Source organism: Suncus etruscus, chromosome 14, assembly GCF_024139225.1.
Source record: "Suncus etruscus isolate mSunEtr1 chromosome 14, mSunEtr1.pri.cur, whole genome shotgun sequence".
Lineage (NCBI taxonomy): Eukaryota > Metazoa > Chordata > Mammalia > Eulipotyphla > Soricidae > Suncus > Suncus etruscus.
The window spans coordinates 35082782-35106884 of NC_064861.1; the positions used below are offsets into that span (position 1 = coordinate 35082782).

General features: G+C 34.7%; 1 protein-coding gene across 1 annotated transcript in view; it reads right to left on the bottom strand.

The window, feature by feature from the left end:
* Window positions 1-471: 471 nt before the first annotated feature.
* The window catches only part of CHSY3 (chondroitin sulfate synthase 3), a 252742-nt gene continuing 229110 nt past the window's right edge, over window positions 472-24103 (bottom strand). The window contains exon 3 of the mRNA XM_049786721.1: window positions 472-2169. Coding sequence (XP_049642678.1) covers window positions 607-2169 — 1563 coding nt within the window. The 3' untranslated portion in view covers window positions 472-606. The remainder of the gene's footprint in view (window positions 2170-24103) is intronic.

Genomic DNA, 24103 nt, shown 5'->3' on the forward strand with positions numbered 1-24103 from the left:
ACTTGTGGAACAAAACTCCTCAATTTTTAAAACATTTTTTAAAAAATAAACATACAATCATACATATTCATTTACTTTAAAAATCCTAAAGATGAAGAAAATTATTATTTATATATTTAAGTCCTTATATAAATTATAAAACTCAAGTTTATGTTACAGAGTCCTTCCCCATAGGAAGCATAAAGCACTTTTGTGGTACCTTTCACCAGTAAATACTTGGATCAATCACATTAAAATTGACAAACAAAATGAAAAGTCGATATTGCATCTGTCAGCCCCAAGAGAACATTCCTTTAAGCTGTCTCTCATGGTGGATGAGCTTCAAAAGTCATTTGACTGCCATGATTTAACTCAGTATTAAATAAAGTTATAGAAAAGTAATACACATATCTGACTTCAGTAGAAATCTGAAAAATCAGTGAATTGTAGACTTTTCTTGATTGAAGTCATCAAACAGCCATTGAAAGACAACCAAGAGTAGTTTAAGACCAGGACAACAAAATAAAATTATAACCATATAATAAAAATAACAATAATAAAATAAAATAATAACAATAAAAATGAGGTAAACTCCCCTTGCAAAAGGCAATATGTGTGCCTGGACTGTCAGGAGAGAGTTCGATTGTACCTGATACCCAAATGTTTTTCCAACCAGAGTTCAGCCAGTTGCATGGTTGAGGCAAAAGTACTTGCCTTGGATCCTAAGCACATCTTATACTGCTTAGGGTCCAAGTTAGGGTCACAATGAACTGGATGGAAAATATGCACCACTCCTACTTCTTGACTTCTGAAAGGTCTTAAGCCAGATAAGATGACTTTATTGTAGAGATCTACATCTTCTAGTCCCCAGCCTTGTATTGAGGTATCAAATCCACCTGCACCCAGAAGATCACTTTTATAAATACAGGTAATTCCATATCCATAGTCTCTCCAGAATCCAGTCTTCTTTGAAAAGACGAAGTCATCATCAGTGACAGGATTTCCTCCATTGATTACTTTTGGGTCATACTGGCTAAAGATGATGGGGTAGTATACCTGTTGTCCCTGAATTGTGTTGTCTCTACATCGCTGAAGAAAGTCCCCTCTGAAGATCAAGTCAACATCACAAAATAGCAGCAAAGTGTCGTTATCAAACTGGGAAGAAGCCATTTCAAGACCTAGACCTCTGGAAAATTCTCCTTTCATTGGTATCAGGGTGATTTCTGCTTTAGGGTATCTGTTCTGATATTCTTTGATCAGCTCAATATGCTTGTTGGAATCCTGGCCAGTCTCCCCACTGAAAAGGATGATGACTAACTTTATGTTCTGCTTTGGGATAAGACAAGTATTTTCAAAATTCTCCAGGAATCTCAAGAAAATATCGTATCTTCCAATGAGAGGAACAAGAATATGTATTTTCTTTTCACTGTGCCCTCCCATTTCTTTGGCACCTTGAAAAGAAGATAATATATTTAAAGAGTTTGAAATGAAAGAGAATGATTGTGTATCACTGTTAATACTCTCAACCAAACTGTTGACATCCAGCTCTTCTGTTTCTCTGAAGAAAGGCTTGCTGAACAACTGCTGAAGATACGCATGACGCCTGACTGGCACTGTCAACTTTCTCCCCTTGTGTCTTTTGTATAAGAGGAGTAAATCCAAAATGTATTCCACCCCATGCATGGGATCAACTCTGCGGTAGCCATACTGAATTTCCTTGAAGTCAATGAGTCTTCCTCTACTCTTCGCATTCTCGTTGATCATTTCCATCACCTGTAGAACAGTGTCATCCAGTGCTGTTCTTAGGATGCTGTTGATACTTTGTCGAGGAGGCTGATTCTCAGAGGCAGAGTAAAGGAGCTTCCCTGTCAGGAATTCCCATTCTATCACTTCATTTCTCTCGCGAGGCTGGAAATGGTTAAAAGAAGGCATCACTCCCAACTGCTGGTCTTCTTTGCTCACTTCACTGTTACTGAGCTTGCTCATCAGAGCACTCTCCCGGTGGAGCTGGATAGTCCGGTAGCGAAGTTCAGAAATCTTACGGCTGAGCATGTAATTATGAAGCCTATATTGATAGGCAGGCCTCTTGTTGGGATGAAGTGTGATAGCAGCATGAATTTTGCTATTATGAAGGTCTTGAATATAACCCTTTTTATTGTGCTCATAATTTTCATGGAACAGTTGCTGCATCTGAAAATAAAAAGAAATAAGGATATTAGAATAACTTATTTTAAATAAATGTTTACTAAAATACTTAAAATATTTATAACATTATTTCTGTATCATTTCAAAAATGACCCATAAATCTTCTAAATAAGTAACATATATATTTATTTTTATTATTTATTTATATATTTATTTGGTTTTTGGGTCACATCTGGTGATGCTCAGGGGTTACTCCTGGCTCTGCACTCAGAAATCACTCCTGGCTTGGGGAACCATATGGGACACTGGGGACTTGAACCGTGATCCGTCAGCCATGTGCAAGGCAAATGATCTACCACTGTGCCACCGCTCTGGCCCCAGTAACATATATATTTAAATAAATTAAATACTATTTGAATCGCAGGCAAATCACCTGAGATAGGAGTCATGTATCTATTATATGCTAATCTTTCATATGAAATTTAGTAACATGTAATGCTAACTTATACTGTTGTTAAATAGTAATAAAAAGTCAAGAAAGTTTTTGGAAACTAGAGAATAGGTAATGTTTTATTTGAAGATCTAGGTTATGATTACATGTGTGCACTGAATTTGTAGACAATGCTTGAATTGTCACTAAAAATGTGTTATACTCCAGCTAATACAGGCTAAATTTTTAAAAGTATACATATACAGGTATGCGGAATTAGGTAGTATTTTTGGATTCGTATACATATAAATGTATACGCAAAGGTATATCTTGATGTTTAAAAAAATAAAATGTTAAATTAATATGTGATAAAACAAAATGTATTTTAAAAGATGATCAGAACATTTTTTGTAAGAACTTCCATTATCTAATAAAGAAATTCTTGGGTTAGAGAAATGGCACAGTGGTAGGACTTTTGCCTTGCAAGCAGCTGATTAACACTGATGATGGTTCAAATCCCAGCATTCTGTATGGTCCCATGTGCCTACCTGAAGCAGCTTCTGAAGGCAGAGCCAGGAGTAACCCCTGAATGCAGCTGGGTGTGACTCCCCCCCAAAATTTCTTAGCATTCTGCATTATATTTCAGGCTTCTAAATGATTCTTCAAGTTAAAAATAAAATGTAGCAGAAGATTTTACATATCAATATTATTCAAGATTTGGCACATTTCTTAAAGCTTTTATATCTGATTTAAGTCCAGTACTATTGGACCATAACTAATAGTAGTTATATCTCTCTCTTTATTATTTTCATAATTGATATAATTGATATAGTCATTCAAGCAGGGAAGAAGGTCGAGGACACCTATCATCATTCTTGCTTTGTGCCACTGCAGTGTGAAACAATTGAAGGACTATAAATGGCTCCTAAATCAGTCTATTGCATTAATAATTACTGCACAAATAAAGCAGTGCTATTGAGAGAACACAGTAATGAGAACAAAAGCATATCTAGAAAAAGGTTTTGCCTCTTCAGTAGAAGCATTGTAGTCTTAACTTAAAAATAAAGGGAAAAATACAGGTTATGCAGGCAATTATAAAAATGGGCATGGTTTGAGAAGACATATCAAAAACCTAAAGGAAAGAAGAAAAATGAGGAGTGGCTAAAAATAATAAAAGTGAAGAAAAATAAAGGAAAAACGAACTTTTCTTACAAGTTCATTCTCATTGTTTCAAGCTTGTGGACATGCTCATCTATTTTGAACAAAGTCCAAGAGCCAGTGGCCTATTTTGACATGTTTTATTTTTATTCTAGCCTGGGATAAGTTATAAATAATGACAAAAATGACACATAAAAAAAGGTATTTTAGGGCCAGAGTGATGGCAGAATGGTAGGGAATTTGCCTTGCACGTGGCTGATGGACCGTGGTTTGATCCCCTGGGGTCCCATATGGTCCCCCAAGCCAGGAGTGATTTCTGAGCATATAGTCAGAAATAACCACTGAGTGTCACCGGGTGTGGCCCCCCCCAAAAAAGAAAAGGTATTTTCTCGACATTATTTAATACTTATATATGGTAATTAGAATAATTGAATGGAGGGATGCAATGGTTTAAATGAAGGTTGTTGAGAACACTCTTGGTACCAGGGTATAGTGATGAGATAAAAGAAATTGTGTAGAGAAGGAGAAACAGATATGAAATAACAGAAGACAGGGCCCAATGGGACTCAGGTGCTTTGGTGTTGTTAAGAAAGAACAACACAAAATACCCAATGAAATTGTGTGAACCAAACTTTAACAACCAAACCAAAAAGATTCTGTTGGTTGTATGAGATGAACTCTGGAAACCTTGTTGGAGGGAAGTTGGCACTGGTGGTGGGACTGGTGATGAAACTTTATATGTCTAAAATTCAACTATGAGTAATTCTATAAATCACAATGCTTTAATGATAAAAATTTTATTTAAAAGGGCATTTCTAATGCCTAGCCCAAAAGCTTAGAGTGTGTGTCTTCAGGGTTTTAGGTTACACCTAACAGTGCACAGGGGTCACTCCCACTTGGTGATGATGAAGCATGTAGTACTGGGGATCAAACCAGTCAGCAATCATCATAATCTCTTTGTTTACTTCTGGCTCTTATAGCTTAAATTTTTTTCTTATTTATTTTTTCTTTTTCTTTCTTTCTTTTTTTAAGGCCACATCCATAGATGCTGAGGGGTTCTTCCTGGCTCCTTATTCAGGGATTAGTCCTCATGTTGCTCAGGAATAGAACTCAGATCATGTGGAAGAGAAGAGTCCTATTAACAATACTATCTCTATCCTTTAATACTTTCAAATACATTTCTCAGTTAGGTTAAATAGTCCACCAATAGCTGAACAAGGGGGAATTAAAAAACTTCAGGTTGACTATTTTATTATTAATTTTTAGTAGAAATATTTTGTTTTGAGGTGCACATACATCAGTACTCAGTGCATAATTGTTGCTGCCTCTGTGCAAATGATCACTTCTGGTGGTCCTTAGGGAACTGTGGTGTTAGGGATTTGATAGGGCCAACTGTGTGAAAGGCAAGTACTTTAACCCCTATATTTTCTCTCCAATCCAGGGGATACTAACTATAAATAGGAATCTTCATACTGTAGGTCCTTGAACGCCAATTTTTAAAGCATTGTTTTAGGAAATATAACTAAAGCTTTTTATCCTTCCCCTTTGAGATATAAATTACCCAACCTCTTGGCTAGTTATAAACCCAGGAATATGTTTTTCAAGAATTTCTGAGCCTTTCCTTTGAAATGTAATCAAGAAAGATAGGGCCATTACCTCCCAGTCTCTGTGACTAACTTCCATAAGCACCAGTTAGCATCTATAGTTTGGTGACAACAAATTTTGCCAGATCCCTGATAACAATTTTCCATCAGTTACTTGTTTACCTCAGCAGTTAAAAACCTGCTTGCCTTTTTCAGCATTAATCGAGTCTAGTCTTCCCCCTTAAGGAAATAGTTTTGCATATAGTTTTCCTTGCTGCTTTAATACTGTCTTATGTAATTTCTCATTACATAGGTCAAAGATACTTAGTGCAGCATTATATTCTAATACTTAGATCCTTTGTTCCATTTAAAACACTTTACTCTCATTAATATTAAAAAAAAAGGAAAAGAAAAAAAACTCATATTAAGATTTATTCCTTATGGTGTAATCAAGGAGATAAGTAGTGTTCTCTCCAGCTGATTTATTAACATTAAAGTTTTATGATAAATTATGAAGATCCCTAGAGCTAAACATCTAATTAAAATAACATAATCATGGCGGGATGTCTATTATAATGTTTTCTTAGAAGAAAAATTCTAATTATAGTGTTATAGACTTCTGCTGTGGGAATGGATGGAAATCACAGCTCTAATTAACAGGTAGATATTTCCAAGATGGTGCTAACTAAAAATAAGTTAAGCTTAATTTTTTTGAAAGTCATGTTTTCTGAAAATGAAAATAAAATGACTCAAGAAATGTTGACCTTCTAATTATACTAACATACTCCTACTGGAAAATGGTAATATATTATGTTTATAAATCACATATAAAGATGGCATGCAAAAAAGGATAATTTCTGTTCATTGTTTATTTTAGGGTTTAGGGTACTCAGAGTTTACTCCTGGCTCTATGCTCAGGGATAATTTGTGAACATCATCAAGAATAATCCCTGAGCACAGTCATAAATGGCTCAAAACACCAAAACAACACAAAATAGTACAGATAGAATTCTAAAAAGACGGGAATGAAATTTGAATACTACAACTGTGAGTTGTACAATTGACAAGAACCTATATTTAACAAATGAACAAAACTACATTACTCTCCTCCAACTTATAAATTTGTTTTATGGTTCTATAGTCAACACTATAAAATGTGTTTATAATGTGTTTAAAATTACTTTTAAATGTTTTTAAACTGATTACATAAACTTTCATATGAATAGCATGGCTAATTTTCTATAAATTTAGTAAGGCTAATTTTAGTGGTATATTCATTGCAAAAACATTAGCAAAAAAGCAAATGACTTTTACTAAATTAATGCACGTGGCTTTAGATAGTTCAATGTTTATAATAGAAAAATGCAAATCCACGCATGCCTCACATCTTTTCCTAAATATAATATTAATAAAGTCCATATTGTGACTGTATCTCAAATATCTAAATTTTATTCTTACCACCTCCCCTTTTAAGAAGATAAAATATTCTGTAGTAGGATGAAGAGAAAATGTAAATATCTATATTTTAATGTGTTGAATTCTCATTTAAGCAAAAATAGAATAAACAAGTATAAATAATATAAAAATTATAAAATATAAAATGTAGATTCTAAGTACATCAACATCTTTAAAATACTATATTGAAAACACCATAAAGAAAATTTAATAGCAAATATTAAATTGACTAATATTTACTTACTTAATGATACTTTTTTATTATCTTTTGTATCTTTGATCTATTATTGTGCTTCTTTACCCCTATCACCAATTCAGTATATTTTCCTTCCCTAGCATCTCTTAAATGTCAAAGAGCTTCTTTTTTTTTTATTATTTGGTGATTTTTTTATTGTAAGAATTTATTCAAGAGACAAAATTGATTACCATAATGAGGTAAACTAACATAACATAATATAGTAACATAACATAACATATAATATAATTGATATAATAATAATACATGTAAGTCAAAGAAAGTTTCTGATTAAAAATACAATTTTTTTCCATAATGGCTTACATATCTTTCACAGTAGTATTTTAGGTACATATTAACATTGAGTCAGGGGAATACCCATCACCAACTATGTCCTCCCCCCATTCCAGTTCCCTTTCTACAACCCATATACCCTACCATCACCTGCGGGGCTGCTAGAGTAGGTGGACCTCTCTTTCTCTGGCTTACTATTAGTGATCACATATCTGTTTGGTCCTGGAACCCTCCCTTGTTTCCCCCTCTATTTAAGAGACAGAGCTAGAAAAATCGAGGTATGTGGTTTTGTTTGAAGGCAAGAAAAGCAATAGATTGGGGTACAAAATAAGAGGAAAAAAAAAAGAAGTCAAAAGTCAAATACGCTGAAAATGGGCTGGGTCCCTCTAGGGGCTTCCAACCTCAGTTTGAGAGAGGACTTGAAAAAGGTAATAGAAATACCACAACAATACAGAAAAAAATATCGAATTAAATAACCGGTGAGCACTACAGCAATAAAGACAGGCACCACACAATAGTCTCGGTTCTGAAATCAAATCATGCTCGAGTGAAAAAAAAAAAAAAAAGAGAAAATATGTCATGTGGAAACAACTTAGGCTTCAGGGAACTAGACACTGACTGTTCTGCCTTCACTCCTGGATCCCAGACATAGATACGACAGAGTTCTCCTCAACAGCTCCAGGAACCAAATCCCCTCCAGGGCATTTACAATGCTGCTCTGACACCAACATGAGCCAGTCCTAAATTGATAACCTGACAAGGAGGAAATGGGAACAACTTGATCTAAGAGCAAGTTGTCCTTCCTCATCAGCTATCGATAAGACAAAATCAGAAAACAGGTCAGTCACACTTTGATATGTGCAAAAGCCAAGATCACTATATACAGACGACTGGTTGTTGCAACCAAGACTGGACTGTACGCATCCAGGGACCAACAAAAACAACAACAAGAGCAACAAAAAGCTCTAGCCTAGCTTTTTAGTATACGATCTGTTCAACAAACAAGAGCTCCAATTCCAGTAGTCTGACTGAGACAACGGCAACTGAACGGGTCTTCCGGAAACATAATGAAAGACTTATCCCAGGCTCCATTCTAGAAGCAACATAATGACCAAGAAACCAACTACAGAAGATGAATTAAAAGGACACTGAAGAAACATAACTGCTAGAACCACAAAGAAAGACTTCATAAACTCCATTTCCTGAGCTGCACAGCCACCAAGATCTCTAGAAACAGAGGTCTGATTTTACCATCCAAGACAAAGCAGAAGTCTTCCACACGCCACGAAAGCAGCAAGGAGAGAGTAAATGATCATGCAAAGAGTCTAGAGTTAATCCCATGACGGTATACTTCAGGGGTGGAGAAACCCTGTTTCTCCTAGGTCAAGGGAATTCCTCCTACAATATCCCCAATAGTTACTGTGCCTATGCAGGGGGATAAAGAAAAGGAGGGAAAAAAAAGCACAAAACAATCATTTTTCCACATGTTTATTTATCGATTGATCGATTTTTTTGATGTCTTTATTTTGGTGTGGAGATTACAGTTGATGTCTCCAATATTATTTTATTTTATTTTGTTTTGTCTTTCTCTTTTTTTTTTTTTTTTTTGCACTCGAGCATAATTTGATTTCAGAACCGAGACTATTGTGTGGTGCCTGTCTTTATTGCTGTAGTGCTCACCGGTTATTTAAGTCAAAGAGCTTCTTTAACCTTCAGTTCAGTGACTGGTCCAGGATACTATGAAGCCTAGAGCAGAAGGGATTCCATTTTGTCACCCACTGTTAAGGATTCCATTTCCTGCTTCTAGATTGTTTTCATTTGCAAAATCATAGCTCTCTCATGGCTCTTTCATAGCTCTCTAGGCTGTTTAGAAACCATAAACACCACCCCAGGACATTTGGCCATAGCAGATATCTTGTTAGGGCTAAGATAGCAAGAAATGTGGAAAGTTTCTAGACATGAGCCAATCAGTTTCAATGATAACAGAATGAAGTAGCCCTTTGTGAAAAACCTTATATAAACTTGCTTGTTATATAACCTTATATAAACTTGTAGTAGGGCGGCCTTCTGTGTCAGATCATCGTGGGGCATACTGGAAGATAGAATAAAGCTTTGCTGCTTTGTTTCAATTGCATGGTATCATCCTTTCACTTGAACCCTAACAGATACTCTATATTTCTGCAGTGGTCACTTAACCTCCCATATTTTACTGGCTAATCTCCAAAAATTTATCTATGAGTCATAATTCTAGAACCCAGATATGATTACTTGATCCTTATCATTTTCTGAATTGGTGATATTCATTGGTTCTAGAATAATAATGCTCTTACTTCTTTCCCTGTATAGCTTTACCTTGAGCTATAATTTTTAGACATGACTTTACCTCTACATGCAATATTTCTCCTTTTCTCAAATCTGTTTTTTTCTCTTATTTAACTTTACCCTCAACTTAAAGGACATGACCTTTTTTGACTAGAGCAATATTGGTAGGTGTAAGCCTAGCTCTAGGTACCATTTTACTCTGTTCTTTAACCATTTTAATTTTACAATTGTTTATAATCCAGTTTAATTTGTATTTGTTTATTCTTGTAAATAGATCTGCCTCAAACACATTGCAAGTTTTCTGAACACTAGGAATGTCTTCTTTGACTCTGTCACTGTTACCTGGTATACTATTAAGTGATTCAGGTCCACTTGGAAAGGAAATACCATAATAGATAACAGGCTGAGGCAAAGCAGTTCTCATTAAAAGGTGTAGGAAAATAAAGTAAATCATGTTAATATGTCCCTATAGGTTTCTCCTAAGCTTCAAATTTACCAATTTCAACCATCTCTTTATACTTTATTTTTATATTTATCGCTTAAGTGACTTTTCTGAGAAATAATGAAGGTATTCTCAGTAGTTCAGATTGGAAACATAGTTCAAGCAGTAAGGAAACTCTGGATTTTTAGAAAAGAATAGGCATAAAGATCCAAAGAGGGTAAAGCTATTATTTATTTATTTATTTACTGAATTATGTTTGGTTTGGGAATCATTTTCCAGTGGTGCAGTGTGCATATTCTTAGCTCTTTGCTTAGGGATCACTCCAGCCATTGCTGAATACCATCTAGGTGCTGTGGTTCAAACCCAAATCAGCAGTGTGCAAGACAAGTTAACTATCCTCTGTGCTAGCTCTCTAGTCCTAGCCCATACTTAAAATAGCATTTCAGCACATTAGTATATTTTTAAAGGAAAATCGAATAAGCCATATATATGCCAAAATGTCCTCTACCTAGTACTTTTTCTTTTTCTTTTATTTTCTTTTACCAATACACTTACGGCTTCAGCATTAACATTTAAGACTCCTTTCTTTACCTTACTACCAAAGTTTTTATTTATTTTCTATAATCTATTATCTAAGCAAAGTTCAGGATTTGGGGGAGGGGTACACAATACCAAAACTTCTATTCTGAGTCTCACACATGCATGGAACTCTAGTACTTGAGGCGCTTTGCCACTTGAGTTCCACCATTTATTTTCTCTTTAAGCAGATTTTCATAAATATTCCTCTCACTCCACCCTTGGACCAATTTACCGCTTGGAGTATGTTTCCAATCTGAACTACTGAAAACACCTTCATTATTTCTCAGAAAAACCATTTAAGCTATAAATATAAAAATAAAATATAAAGAGATGGTTGAAATTGGTAAATTTGAAGCTTAGGAGAAACCTATAGGGACATATTAACATGATTTACTTTATTTTCCTACACCTTTTAATGAGTACTGCTTTGCTTCAGTCTGTTATCTATTATGGTATTTGAAGGCACTTTATAATACATCATATGATTTGAGCAAGAGACTTTCAGGCCTGTACAGCCAGAATTCTAAGAGAAGGCCTACCCACTGTTCACTCACAATAAAAACGAAATGTAAAGTAAAGGAAGAAAAGGAAAGAAACTTCTCATAAATACTTGTATACATTATCGCGATTTACAGTTGACTGGCTGCTAGAACCACGACCAGACTGCATACATCTTGGGACCAATAAAAAAGCCCTAGTTTAGGGTTTGAACTATGACCTGCACAATAATCATGATTCCCAGTCCCAAAGGTCCGGCAGAGACAATTGTAACGGAATGGGGCTTCTGGAAGCACAAAGAAAGACGCTATCCTAGGTGCCATCCTAGGTTCAGTGCAAAGACCAAGATCACCAACCACAGAAGATGGATTAAAATGACACTGAGATAACAGAACCTCTAGAACCACAAAGACTGACTTCATCATAAGTCCCACCTCAGGATCTGCGCAGATACTGAGACCTCTAAACACAGAGCTCTGATTGTATCACCCTGGACAGAGCAGAAGTCTTCCACACACCACAAATACACCACCGGGAGAGTAAATGATCCTGAGCAAAGTCTAGGATTGATCCCATGACAGTATACTCCAAGGACGGAGAAATCCCATATTTCTTAGGCCAAGTGAATTCCTTTTCGAATGACCCCAATATTTACTGTGCCAGGGCAGGAGAGAAAAAACAAAAATACAAAAAGCACAAAAACTTGGTTATTATATATATATATATATATTTTACCTTCATTTATTATTGTTATTATTATTTTTATTTACCTATCTATTTTGGTCGATTTCTCTGTTTGGGTGTGAGTATTGAAATTGTTGTCCCCAATTATACTTATTTTTTTCTCTTCCTTTCTTTTCTTTCGTTATGTGCTATGCTATGTTTCTTATTACAGGACTATGGCGTATTTTTTGTTTGTTTGTTTGTTTTTGTTTGTTTTTTGTTTTGTTTTGTTCTTTGTTTGTTTTTTGTGGTGCATAACGATATTGCCGGAGTCCTCACTGGATATTTGACACTTCTCTTGGTACTGGTGGAGTGTTTCACATTCTCTTTCTTCTTCATCTCCCAAATCGATGATGAGAGCCTCTAGAAGGATTCCGCCCATTTTCGGGGCATTAGACTCTTACCCCAGTTTATTTATTTTCTCTTTTTCAGGCAAAACCACGCAACGTGAACTAGCTAGTCCTGCCTCCAGTTAGAGGGGGAAATAAGGGAGGCATCAAGACCAAACAGGTGCAAGACTACTAAGTAGTAGGTTAGATACAGAGGGGACCAAATATTCTAGCCACCCTGGGGGTGAGGGAAGAGGAAATGGGAGGTAGGACAAAAACGGAGGTGTAGGGAGGACAATTTGGTGATGGGAATCCCCCCTGATTTTGTGTAAATATGTACCTAAAATATTATTGTCAACAATATGTAAGCCACTAGGATCAAAATAAAAATTATATTAAAACAAAAGCAGAAATTAACCAGTCTTAACACAAATTCTATGTTCATGCTTGATAAATATTGATTTTTCTCTATTAAACAAAATCCTGTATGTTGGTAATAGCTTAGTCATACTTCTCTTACCTGTGATTTTTTTTTTGGGGGGGTTAGTTGATGGTGGGGTTTGAAACTACCAGATAATAGTTCTCAAGGCTTATTTCTGGCTATTCACTCAAGGATCATTCCTAGTAATGTTCAGTGGACAATATGGGGTACTGGTGTTTGAACCCAGTTTAGTCATGTACAAGGAAAGCTCTCTACTATCCCTCAGACCTTTGTTATTTATTTTTGAGACAGAATCTTGGAAATTACATTTTCCTTTTCTATTTTTAAATTTTATTTTATTTTTTAATCAAAAAACTGATTTATTAAAAATCTGCTCTGAAAGCAACAACTTACTTTCAGGGCAGGTTTTTCAGCATTGCCACCTAATGGTGAGATATAACTTGGACACACTCCACTACACCCTGACTTCAACACAGGATCTGTGAAAAAACCAGGATCTCTAATTACAGAAACCTGACTGTGACAACTTTGAGGAGAATTTTTACTAGGACCATGAAGAAAGACTTCGGAGTTAGACAACTTAGTATGCCTGGACCCTGTACTTGGTTTTATGGCAGGATGCTTCATGGGTAAGGTCTCCCTATTTTTCAGGCCAAATGTTTTCCTTTCTATTTTCCCCATCTATTACTGTGCCTATGCAAAAATATGACACCCTTTTTTTCTTTCTTCGTTTTGTTTCTCTTTCTTATCTTTTAAATTGGGGCTTCCACCTTTTCCATAGAACCTTTGAACATGGATGACTTTGTTTTACCTCACATTTCTCATATTTAGTTCCTATAAAATTAAGAAGAAAGAAAAAAGAAAGGCTGAGGGCCAGGGGCACCAAGTGGTCTCCAGAGCATTGGTGGAGAAAAAAGGTACAAAACTAAATATCCGAGCCAAAGTCAAAAACAATAGAATGAAGAGACCCAAGCTTTAAGCATCTGAACTTAAATGGGAATGTTATACTGGCAGGCCAGGGGCAAAGTGTGGTACTTTATGATGTACTCTAGGTTTATTGGTGGAGGGAGCTCGACACTGGTGGTGGGAATGGCCTTGACTCACCGTATATCTGAAATTCACCTATGAAGGACTTTGTAGATCACATGTTTTCAATAAAATAAAATAAAATACAGTTGTTTCAGTCATACAATATTCAAATACCAATTCCATGCTTTTCCTTTTCATTTCTATTTTCCATGCCATCTTTCTTTAAATTTATTTATCCTATTTAGGGATTGTGGGAAAGTTGGGCAGGCATTCTGAAGTACATGATAGATGAATTAAGTGATTCATATACCAGAGTGTTGATTTACACAAGCTGTATGCTGATTGAAAAATTGCCTGTTTGATAACAAAATAAAACTTGAAAGTAATTGCAATTATATAGAGAAGGCATAATATTGCTACATTCATATCACCTGAGTCTAAGTTGATTATGACTGTAATTTATTCCCTCTATATTATTGTGAAATTCACACTATAGTTTAGCCAAAAATATTCATTTCTTAAAGGTATCTTCATTACTGCTACAGAACTGCTACTTGTCAGAAATTTGCTAAGAGAAAACAAACAGAAGGACTCTAGAAAATTTGTTTTATGACTTTTTAGAAAAAAATATTAGGCAGGAGTTGATTTCACAAAAGTCTATGGACAGGGAGTCTGCCGATCAACTGTGAAATGGGCCAACTACATTATTAGGCTTGCTAGTTTTATCAAGTATTAAATGGGAAATAATTACCATTTTATCTCTAAAATGTTATATGGAGATAAAAACAGTTATGTGAAAGCTTTAAAATATGTTTATGATACATTAAGTGCAAAATTAAAAATGAAGAGAGAGAGAAGAAAATTAAAATATATTAATTTTAAAAGATCTCAATAACCAAAGAATAACCACCCAAAATATAATACAAATAAACCAAAATGTAATATTAGTAAATATGATAAACTGACAGTAAATTGTCAGTAAAATCAATTGGCAAAATTAATTAGATGAAAAGTCATGAGATGAATCAGAGAAAAATGGATAGACCAAGAAAGATCTCACTTACTTGTGAGTATTAAAAAATAACAACGATTAATGATGGTATGGTAATAGTACCCAAAGACAATAGAGACAAGAGCCAGGAAGACTAGAATATGGTACGAAGCTTATCACAAAAGAAAGGGGATGGGGTCAAGCAATAAGGCAGTGGTAGGGTGTTTGCCTTGCACGCGGCTGACCTAGTATTGACCTCGGTTCGATCCCTGGCATCCCATATGGTCCCCCAAGCCAGGAGTGATTTCTGAGCCCATATCCAGGAGTAACCCCTGACTGTCACTGGGTGTGGCCCCCAAACAAAACAAAACAGAAAAGAAAGGAGGAGTGCTTTAGAGTAGAGAAGGGACCACAGATACAAAGATTATTGGAAATGATCATTCTGACTGGGTGTTGAAAGGAGATAAAGTGATATTCATGATACTTCTTCAGTATCAATATTGAAAACCACAGTGTCTAAAGGAAAAAGTGAAAGCGAGAGTCTGAGGAGATGTCTGCCATAGAGGTAGACAGAGCACAGAGGGAAATGAAACATTGGTAGCTAAAAATGTGCACTGGTGAAAAAAGAGGGTGGTTGACATTGTATGACTGAAACTCAAATATCAATAAATTTGTATTTGTGTATCTCAGGTGATTCAATTAAATTAAAAGTTTTATCAAAAAAGTACTTTTATTGTATAACTTTAAAACATTATTCAAGGATCTTTTAAAATTTTTTCAAGATAAAAACCATATATTCTTCAGTTAAGATTCGTGATTCTAAATGGTGACTCATAGAAGGCAGTTGTGAGTGGAAGACTAAAGAAAAGTGTGGTGTTGGAACAACATATACAATGGAACACTATCTTTAACCCTATTTAAAACCACAGAGCATAAATTAAAATTTTTTCAAAGAAAATGGTCTGTCAGAATTTTTGGCAGAGCATAGTTTAACCAAATTAATTGTAAAAATTTTATTGCTTTAATTTCTTCAAATTTTTCAGTCTAATTAATAGTTCTAAATAACAGTGAAAAAGCATGTTGATCTTAAGTGTTATGAAGTAATATGCCATTTTGTAAAATAAAATAGTCAAACAAAATTTAAATTATTCATTAAGAAACTTAAATTATTCAGTCTTATATTAGAAATCAGAAATATATTAAGTTCAACATGGTAAGAAGGTATAATGACCATACATTTATTGTGGCAAGTTCGTAATAATGGTGTAATTCATTGATTCTGTTTGCAAAATAACCAGGCCATATTTATAATGCACATTACAATGTTCCATCAAATAGTCTAAGTAAAATGACTAATTTAAAGAAAATTTAAGCAAAACTTGATGAATGTAAAATATACTGTAATCTTAAAATAGGAAGAAATTTCTTTAAAAATAATTCTGGGCCAAGACATAATACAATGTAGTGGGTAAGACATTTGCTATGCATTCAGCTGGCCCAAGTTTACTCCCTGGCACCACATATAGTTCTAGGATTCTATCTGAAGTGGTTCTTGAGAACATAGCCTGGAACAAACTTTCTACACTGCTAGGTATGGTCCAAGATCAAACAAACAAAATTTTGCACAAGTTAATTTCAATTCAAATTAATTAAAACAGTTTAACACAATGCTATTCCAGCAAATATAACATAGGACAAATCCCTCTAAAAGTATTAGATAGACATTTTAAAACCTACCTAGAGTGATCTTAGTGTCACCTGAGGAAATCAATTCCCTACAGGCCCAGGGATCTAGAAGACTCTGTTACCATTTATTGCAGAATGTAGATTATTCTCAAGTAAGAGAAGTGACAGCACTTCTGACTGAGGAGCCCTTATCCTATCCTAGTCTTAACCTTTGCCATTTTCCTAACTGAGGAAACAATTACTTTCCTTTTAATGACCTAAAATAATATAGTTTAGGGGATATCAGTGCCCAGGTCCTCTCCAGCCTTTTACTCTTAGAGCAAGAGATGAAGTCATTCTCTCCTTTCACAATCTCCCAATTCTTTGACACTCTAGTTCCTAAACTTGTTTTGGGTGATTTTATTTTAGTATATGTATTTGTATAAATTATCTATACATGTTATCAAATTTTGCTTTTTGACAACTCAGTCCCCTTGACAAATAATCCTTAGTTTGTCACATTCTTCTTTAAAATTTCATTCATATTAATTAGTCATATATATTATTAAATGTTCTTTTTCTCTCTACTGTTCATTTATTCATTCAATCAGAAGAACCCAAATGGTTCTTTACCCTATAACTGATAATAGAAACAAAAAAGGAACTTTAAAAAAATAGAACTTAAAAGTTTTATCCTAAAATATCTATGGTGGTTAAATAAAATTAGTTTAATAAAAAAAAGAGTGGGAGGAGCCCAGAAAGATATTACAATGAATAAGGCATCTGTCTTGCATGTAGTCAACCTGAGTTCAATTCCCAGCACCATATAAGATCTTCTGCTTGCAAAATAGAATTGGAGCCAGAATGGTGGTGCTCCAGGTATGGTGTCGGATCCCCCTGTGTCCAAGATGGTCCCCCCAAGTCAGGAGTGATTTCTCAGCGCTTAGCCAGGAGTAACCCCTGAGCATCAACGGGTGTGGCCCAAAAAGAAAAAAATTAAAATAGAGTCAGAAATAAATTTAGAGCACTCTTGGGTACATGGGTTTGATACCAAAACAAAACAGAACCAATAAACCAAACCAAGCCAACAAACAAAAAATAGCCTTTAAAAAGGAAAGAAAATTCATGAATAAAAAACTTTTTAAGTAATTTAAGCAGTGTGATAATAGTGTAAGAATAGATCAGTAGATCAATAGAATGAAAATAATACTTTTAATAAATGTATTTTAATATATAAAAGATAAATTATTTAACAAATGCTGCCAAAATAACTTTCTTTAATTGTCTGACATTTATTATTTAGAAAAATAAATATAATTGCTAAATTTTAATACAATCCCAAATTATTTATGTTACTACTAACCTATGTAAAAAACTTAAAACCATAGAAATGGTATAGAAAGATTACTTTTTCCGGGGCCGGAGAGATAGCATGGAGGTAAGGCGTTTGCCTTTCATGCAGGAGGTCATTGGTTCGAATCCCGGTGCCCCATATGGTCTCTCGTGCCTGCCAGGAGCAATTTCTGAGCCTGGAGCCAGGAATAACCCCTGAGCACTGCCGGGTGTGACCCAAAAACCACAAAAAAAAAAAAAAAGATTACTTTTTCCCTCCTTCTCTATATCATTTAAGAAAATGATATGCCCTAATCTGGAAAAACCTTTGACAAGAAAAATGACACTTATTTTGTGTGTTAAAATAAGGAGAAAGGGGTACACACATAAAGGAGCAACTAAGGGATATGATGGAAAGATGAGGGTCTTCCTAGAATATGAATTTTGAGTAATTTAGGGCAAGTTTTTAGAATAAGCCAGGGAACATGCTTGTTATTTTCTTGGATGAAATGAGTAAAGTCAGTGGTTCTAATTTACATAATCTTTAAATGTGTAAAAATAGGATACAAAAACTCAATATGTTCCAGATTTAGATCCAAATTGGAATGCAGATTTGACGAAAATCATCTTCTAACATGAAATTGTCTTTAAATGGTGCTAACGAATCTTAAAATAGAGTATCTCAAAAATCATATGCCTCATTTTTCTGTCATTAGGGTGACACCTTCAAACTATTATTAAACCACTATATTGCCTTTCATCTTTTTTGGAATAAATATATCATTAGAGCATGTTAGTTGTAAATGTCACATTGTCCATGTCAGGTCAAGTAGACAATTCTACCAAGAAGCTGGTTCATGATAAGTATTAACAATAATTATGATTATGTTTCTTGGCTAACTTAGAGCAATCATTGGTGCCTTCCTACTTTTACTTGTCCTTTCTATACTATTTATATGCTAATATCACCATTCAAAAATATTCTATATTTGCATAAATTGCTATATGTGAGTACAATTTGTTTAAAATTCCAGTTTTATATGTTTAATATGCTGAAAATCTCCCCAACTTCAGTTTTCTATTTGTTACCCCTAAGTGATATTTTTTAGAGAAATGCAGTAAAAAATTTAGGACAGGGGGCTGGAGCGATAGCACAGCATGTATGGCATTGACCCTGCACATGGTGGACCAGGTTTCCCTCTCCAGCAACCCATATGGTCTCCTACCCTGCCAGGACTGATTTCTAAGTGCAGAGCCAGGAGTAACCTCTAAGCACTGCTGGGTGTGGCCCAAACCCCCCAAAAATTTATGACAAATTCTCAGTTAATTGCTATTGATTTAATTTGTGAAATATCAGTGCATAATTTCCTTTTAGTTTGTCTGGGCCACAATGCTTCTTTCAAGAACATCCTGCTAAACCTTCATTTAAACTTTTATGTTAAATTGAAGTTATTCCAGAATTCAGCATTAGTTCAACATCAATGTGATGGCAACATTCAAATAAAAAAAGTCATCTCAGTAAATACAAAAAATAATCAGAAAGGAGTCAACACTCATGTATCATTAAAACCTCTCAGTTAGTAGGGTATAGAGGAATGGATATCAGCACAAGTCTACAGTTAGCATAATGGTGGAAAGCTAAAATTTGTCTTTGAAATTTGATATGAACACTAAATTTCATAATGATTATAAAATACATTTACATGAAATGATTAACAGACTTTAAAATATCTCTTTAAACATTTTTATTTATACACTGTTGTAGACAATGGCTTTTCAAACACAATGTGCCCATCTCCAATGCCACCATCTCATGCCTCCATCTAAGCCCTATATTAAATAAAATCTGTTATGTTCCTAAACTGAGATACTGACATTACATATTTACAAGATGCTCTTGTGACTTGATTCTTTAAAAATGAGATAGAAGTTTAGAGATAGGTTAATAGAGTGGGTTGAACATTTGCTTGCAAATGGGGCTGCCCAAACTCCACATGGAGTGGTTTCTGGCAACAAAGTCAAGAAGAAGCTCTGGACATCACTGGGTTTGTCCCCCCAAAAGGAAACAAAAATTAGAATGAGATAGTATCAGCTTACTTGGTAGAGTTGAGATTCAAACTAAAATTCTATATGCAAAGGCATCTGTTTATCACTCACTGTTTAAGTCAAATGATTAATGATTGGGGTTTGGCACTTCCCGAGTTTACTAATTTATTTCTTGGACAAATTGACACTGAAAAGTTTTCTTTATTAAACTAAAGTCTTTGCCTCATTAGTTTATTGCCACATTAGTATTTAAATGTGCGATCCAGATTCTACTCTTGTACATGTTATTTTCATATGACATATGGCTATTATTTATTAGCTGACAGCTTATTATTTAGATTGTAGGTGAGTTTATTCAAGAATTGATTTCAAGGATCTTAAGCTGGAGTTAATACATAACTAGAATCTGAAGCAGGGTTCAAATTGCTCCGAGAGAATTGCTTTAAATTCTAGGTCTTGTTACAAAGCTTTTATACACTGTGCATATATGCAAAGAGAGGTTACTGTAATATTTTGGGAATTCTATGAAGCAGAGTTAGGCCAAACACATATCTTTTAATCTGGCATTATCTATATCTTGATGCAAACAGGCAAGTTTATTAAAATATTTTTAATCTGCTCCATGCATTCTTGTAGCTTTCATTATTTTTTAATGTCATGCTTTCTTGCTGAGAGTTTTAGTTCTTTGGATATAGATTCTTCACAAAACCAAACATTTATTATATTCTGACGCTGACTCACCTAGGTATGCCAGAATGATTTCAGGCTTATTTATTTGATAATTTAGTTTAGGCTTATTTATTTGATAATTTAGTTTGATAATTTATTCAATAATTCAGCACTGTCTCTCAACCTTTTCCTACCTGATCCAAGCTTGTTTTTTTCCTGTGCCCTTCTACAACACCTGTTCTACTGCTTGACCTTTTCTTCTTCTAGGAGTGGGTAAGAATTTACTAAATTTTTACCTGTAGCCTTCTTGAAATACTCTGCTTCCTAATCAGGGAGCCATATGTCTAGACTGAAAAATGCTGGTTGACAGTGCCTTTGACACTGATCAATTACATCTATTGCTATGTACACCAAGTATATTCACTCACCTCCAAGCAGGTTTTTATTGGATTTTAGTTATTCTAAATATTATAACACAAGCTAAATAATCAAGAGGTCTTCTTACACATGATCCAATCACACAACATTTGATGTGATTCATTTTCTTCATCTTTAGAAAATTTGGTGCATTTACATTCTCTTAACTAGCATATTCTTAATTTTCACAGGATTTTTGTATGCCATGCTTGTAGTCTATTAGTTCATCTGAGTCTTGCTTCAGCAAATATGTCTTTTTTATTTTCTGACTGTTATTAAGCTCCTCACTGGAGGAACACTGATGCCAGAGAAGACTGAACTTTTGATCACCTGAGACACGTGCTACAAATTCATTCCTGGCTGTCTTTAACTTCTTATATTCTGTCACTCAAATGACAGTTTCTGCCATCCCACTTTTCTGATCTGTAAAATGGTGATAATGATATTGACCCATCTCACAGACTTGCTGTGAAGAAATGCTAATTATGCTCACAAACACTTTGAAAACGCAAATTGCTATTTAAATGCTAACTATGTGTATTCAACAGATTAACATGTCCTAGATGCTGAAATGACTGTGGAGCCTAGCTTAGAGTGGAAACCAAATAAACAACCTGACACCTGCTCAAAATCCATACTCTTTCTCCCCCTCTATTTTGAAGCAACACAATTTTTATGGATTTTGTGACTGAAAGCAAGAAATAAGCTGTAATGTCTCTCTTTAAAACACAGAGGTATACTTTAAGGGATTGTCAGAAAGAGAAGCGATTAAATTGCTCAAGGGAGAAAAATGACTCCAGGTAGTACATGGTATGGTAGGCAATATGACAGTTCCGAGACTCTTTTTGTAAAAATTCAATATTAATAATAAAGGTATACCTGTACTTTTCTTATGCAATAAGATCATTGATTTTGATTAGCAGATAAAGCTTGCTCTCAAATTCTGTATTGAGATCACAAAATAGATTAGGAGTATAAAGTGCTTCAAAAACAAGAGACTACACAAGCCATCCCAGCCTTCTGTTAAGGCAGCTCTTACTGGAGCTGAACAGCTGCTTAGCTCACTAATGTATGCTAGTCCAGGAATTCTGTAGTGGCCTTCACAGGCTTCTGAGAAGAAATCGGCTAAGTATTCCTCAAAATGACTTTTTACTAACTCATCCAGTTTAGAATCCTTCCCTTGTTTTGAGAACATGAAGAACAGAATGCCTAAACCATCTAGAAACATTTTATTTGAGTTATCTTTTTATCCCACCAGGGGCTTGTGCAAGAACTTGCATTTTCAAGGCTTTTCCATTTTAAACATTTAATCATCTTAGAGGATAGGGATATGCAAAGTTGGCTGTGTTTCTTGGGAGAATTGATAGAAACTCAGTAAAGGAAAAGGGACATTTTTAGTTTGAAGAGGAAGATTGCATTAAACATGAAATAAGCATTCCTTCCTGTGCTGTCAGCCTAAAAATAGACCCTCGAACAGATTTTTAAAGTGCCATTCTGTTTCTCTCCAATGAAACCACTTGCACTATTAGCCTGATTGCTACACAAGGAGAGGGCAGATGGCTTGTCCTTGAATTGAAATAAAAAGGTCTTCTTTGTGAACATCTTATTCAACGGAAAACTTGCTAAATGTTTAAAGTTCCCAAGTTTATTATGGCCTTCAGGAACTCTGGATTTAGGGTCCAATACTTAATTTTCTTGCACAACTGAACATGTACAACCAAAGTTGACACCTGGAAATTCCTCCTATGAAATCTTTATCTTCAGATTACAATGCATCTTAGAGAAGTATTTTTTACACAGAATGTCATCACATTTTCTATTAAATAATCAAACAGAATTAGAATTGTCAGTAGTAAGGCCCTGGAGTTCAATTCCTGTTAATGCATGCTTTGTCTTTCATGTATGTGTATGTAGAAATCAAATATATCAGAATTGTTATTCAACATGTTAGTATGAACATCTTGGAATTTGTTAGAAATGTAGACTATGAGACCCTATCCTGAGCTAGAAGCTACAAGTTAATGAGATTCTCAAATGTTACAGTGATATGAGTGGAATGCAAGTTTTATTGTTCTGATTAGTCAGTTTCTATCTGTCTCCGTAAGAAGATCTTTAGCTTTCTCCTACTATCTTATATCACACTTAAAAATAACCTTGATTTCTTCTGTTACAGCATAATATTTAAGTGGGAAAATTTAAATCAGAGTTATAGAGCAATGCCACATAGACAATGTATGCAAAATTTAATTAACACATGGTTATTTATAGAATTTCTACTGTGTACCACATAACATTCATAAATCTAAAGAGTTTATTAATAATAATGTCAAATGGGCAGATCAGAGGAAAAAGGCTGAAAACATTCTGAATGGATGAAAATAAGAACTAAGGAGGGTACACTAAGATATAAAGATAATATTAGATTTTATCTGATGGATACTGTTTCAAATTTTGTTTAGATTTTGTTGAATCAGACCCAGAAGTGCTGAGGACTTATTCCTAGTGGACTGGGCATCAATTCAGTGTTGGCACATGCACAGCAGATATCCAGATCTTGATATGAGGATATTTTGCAATCCATTTGAAAGCATTTGAAATTTAAATCAGAAATGGAACTTAAATTTGAATATCGACAAGGGTCATAAACAAAAGAATGAAGACAATTAAGTGAAAGTATATTTATATATTTGTCTTATGGTGAAGGACAGATTTTCTTGTTGAACTCTAATCAGTTGGGTTAAATATATTTCTGATTTTTTTCTCTTTTTATTCTTTTCTTTTTTTTTTCTTCAAACAGAACCACATAACTTGAATCATCTTTTCTGACTCATAAATTGAGGGGAAAAAACGGATGATATCAGAACCAAACAGTCTTATGAACATTGAGTAGAAAAAAAGGATCAGACTTAAACACCAAACCCAAAGTCAATGACAACAGAATCGATAGCCAATCTTCAACAAGCTATTCACAGAGGTGACCAGTTATCCTAGCAGTCAAGGGGAAGGGGGACAAAGGAAGGAGATGCTGAGAACTGGGGTGGAGGGAGGACAACACTGGTGGTGGGAATACCCCTTATGCAATGCAACTATGTACCTCAAATATTACTGTGAAAGATTTGTAATTCACATTGGTCACAATAAAATATATATATATATATATATATATATATATATATATATATATATATATATATATATATATATATATATATATTTTGGTTTTTGGGTCACACCCAGCAGTGCTCAGGGGTTACTCCTGGCTGTCTGCTCAGAAATAGCTCCTGGCAGGCATGGGGGACCGTATGGGACATTGGGATTCGAACCAACCACCTTTGGTCCT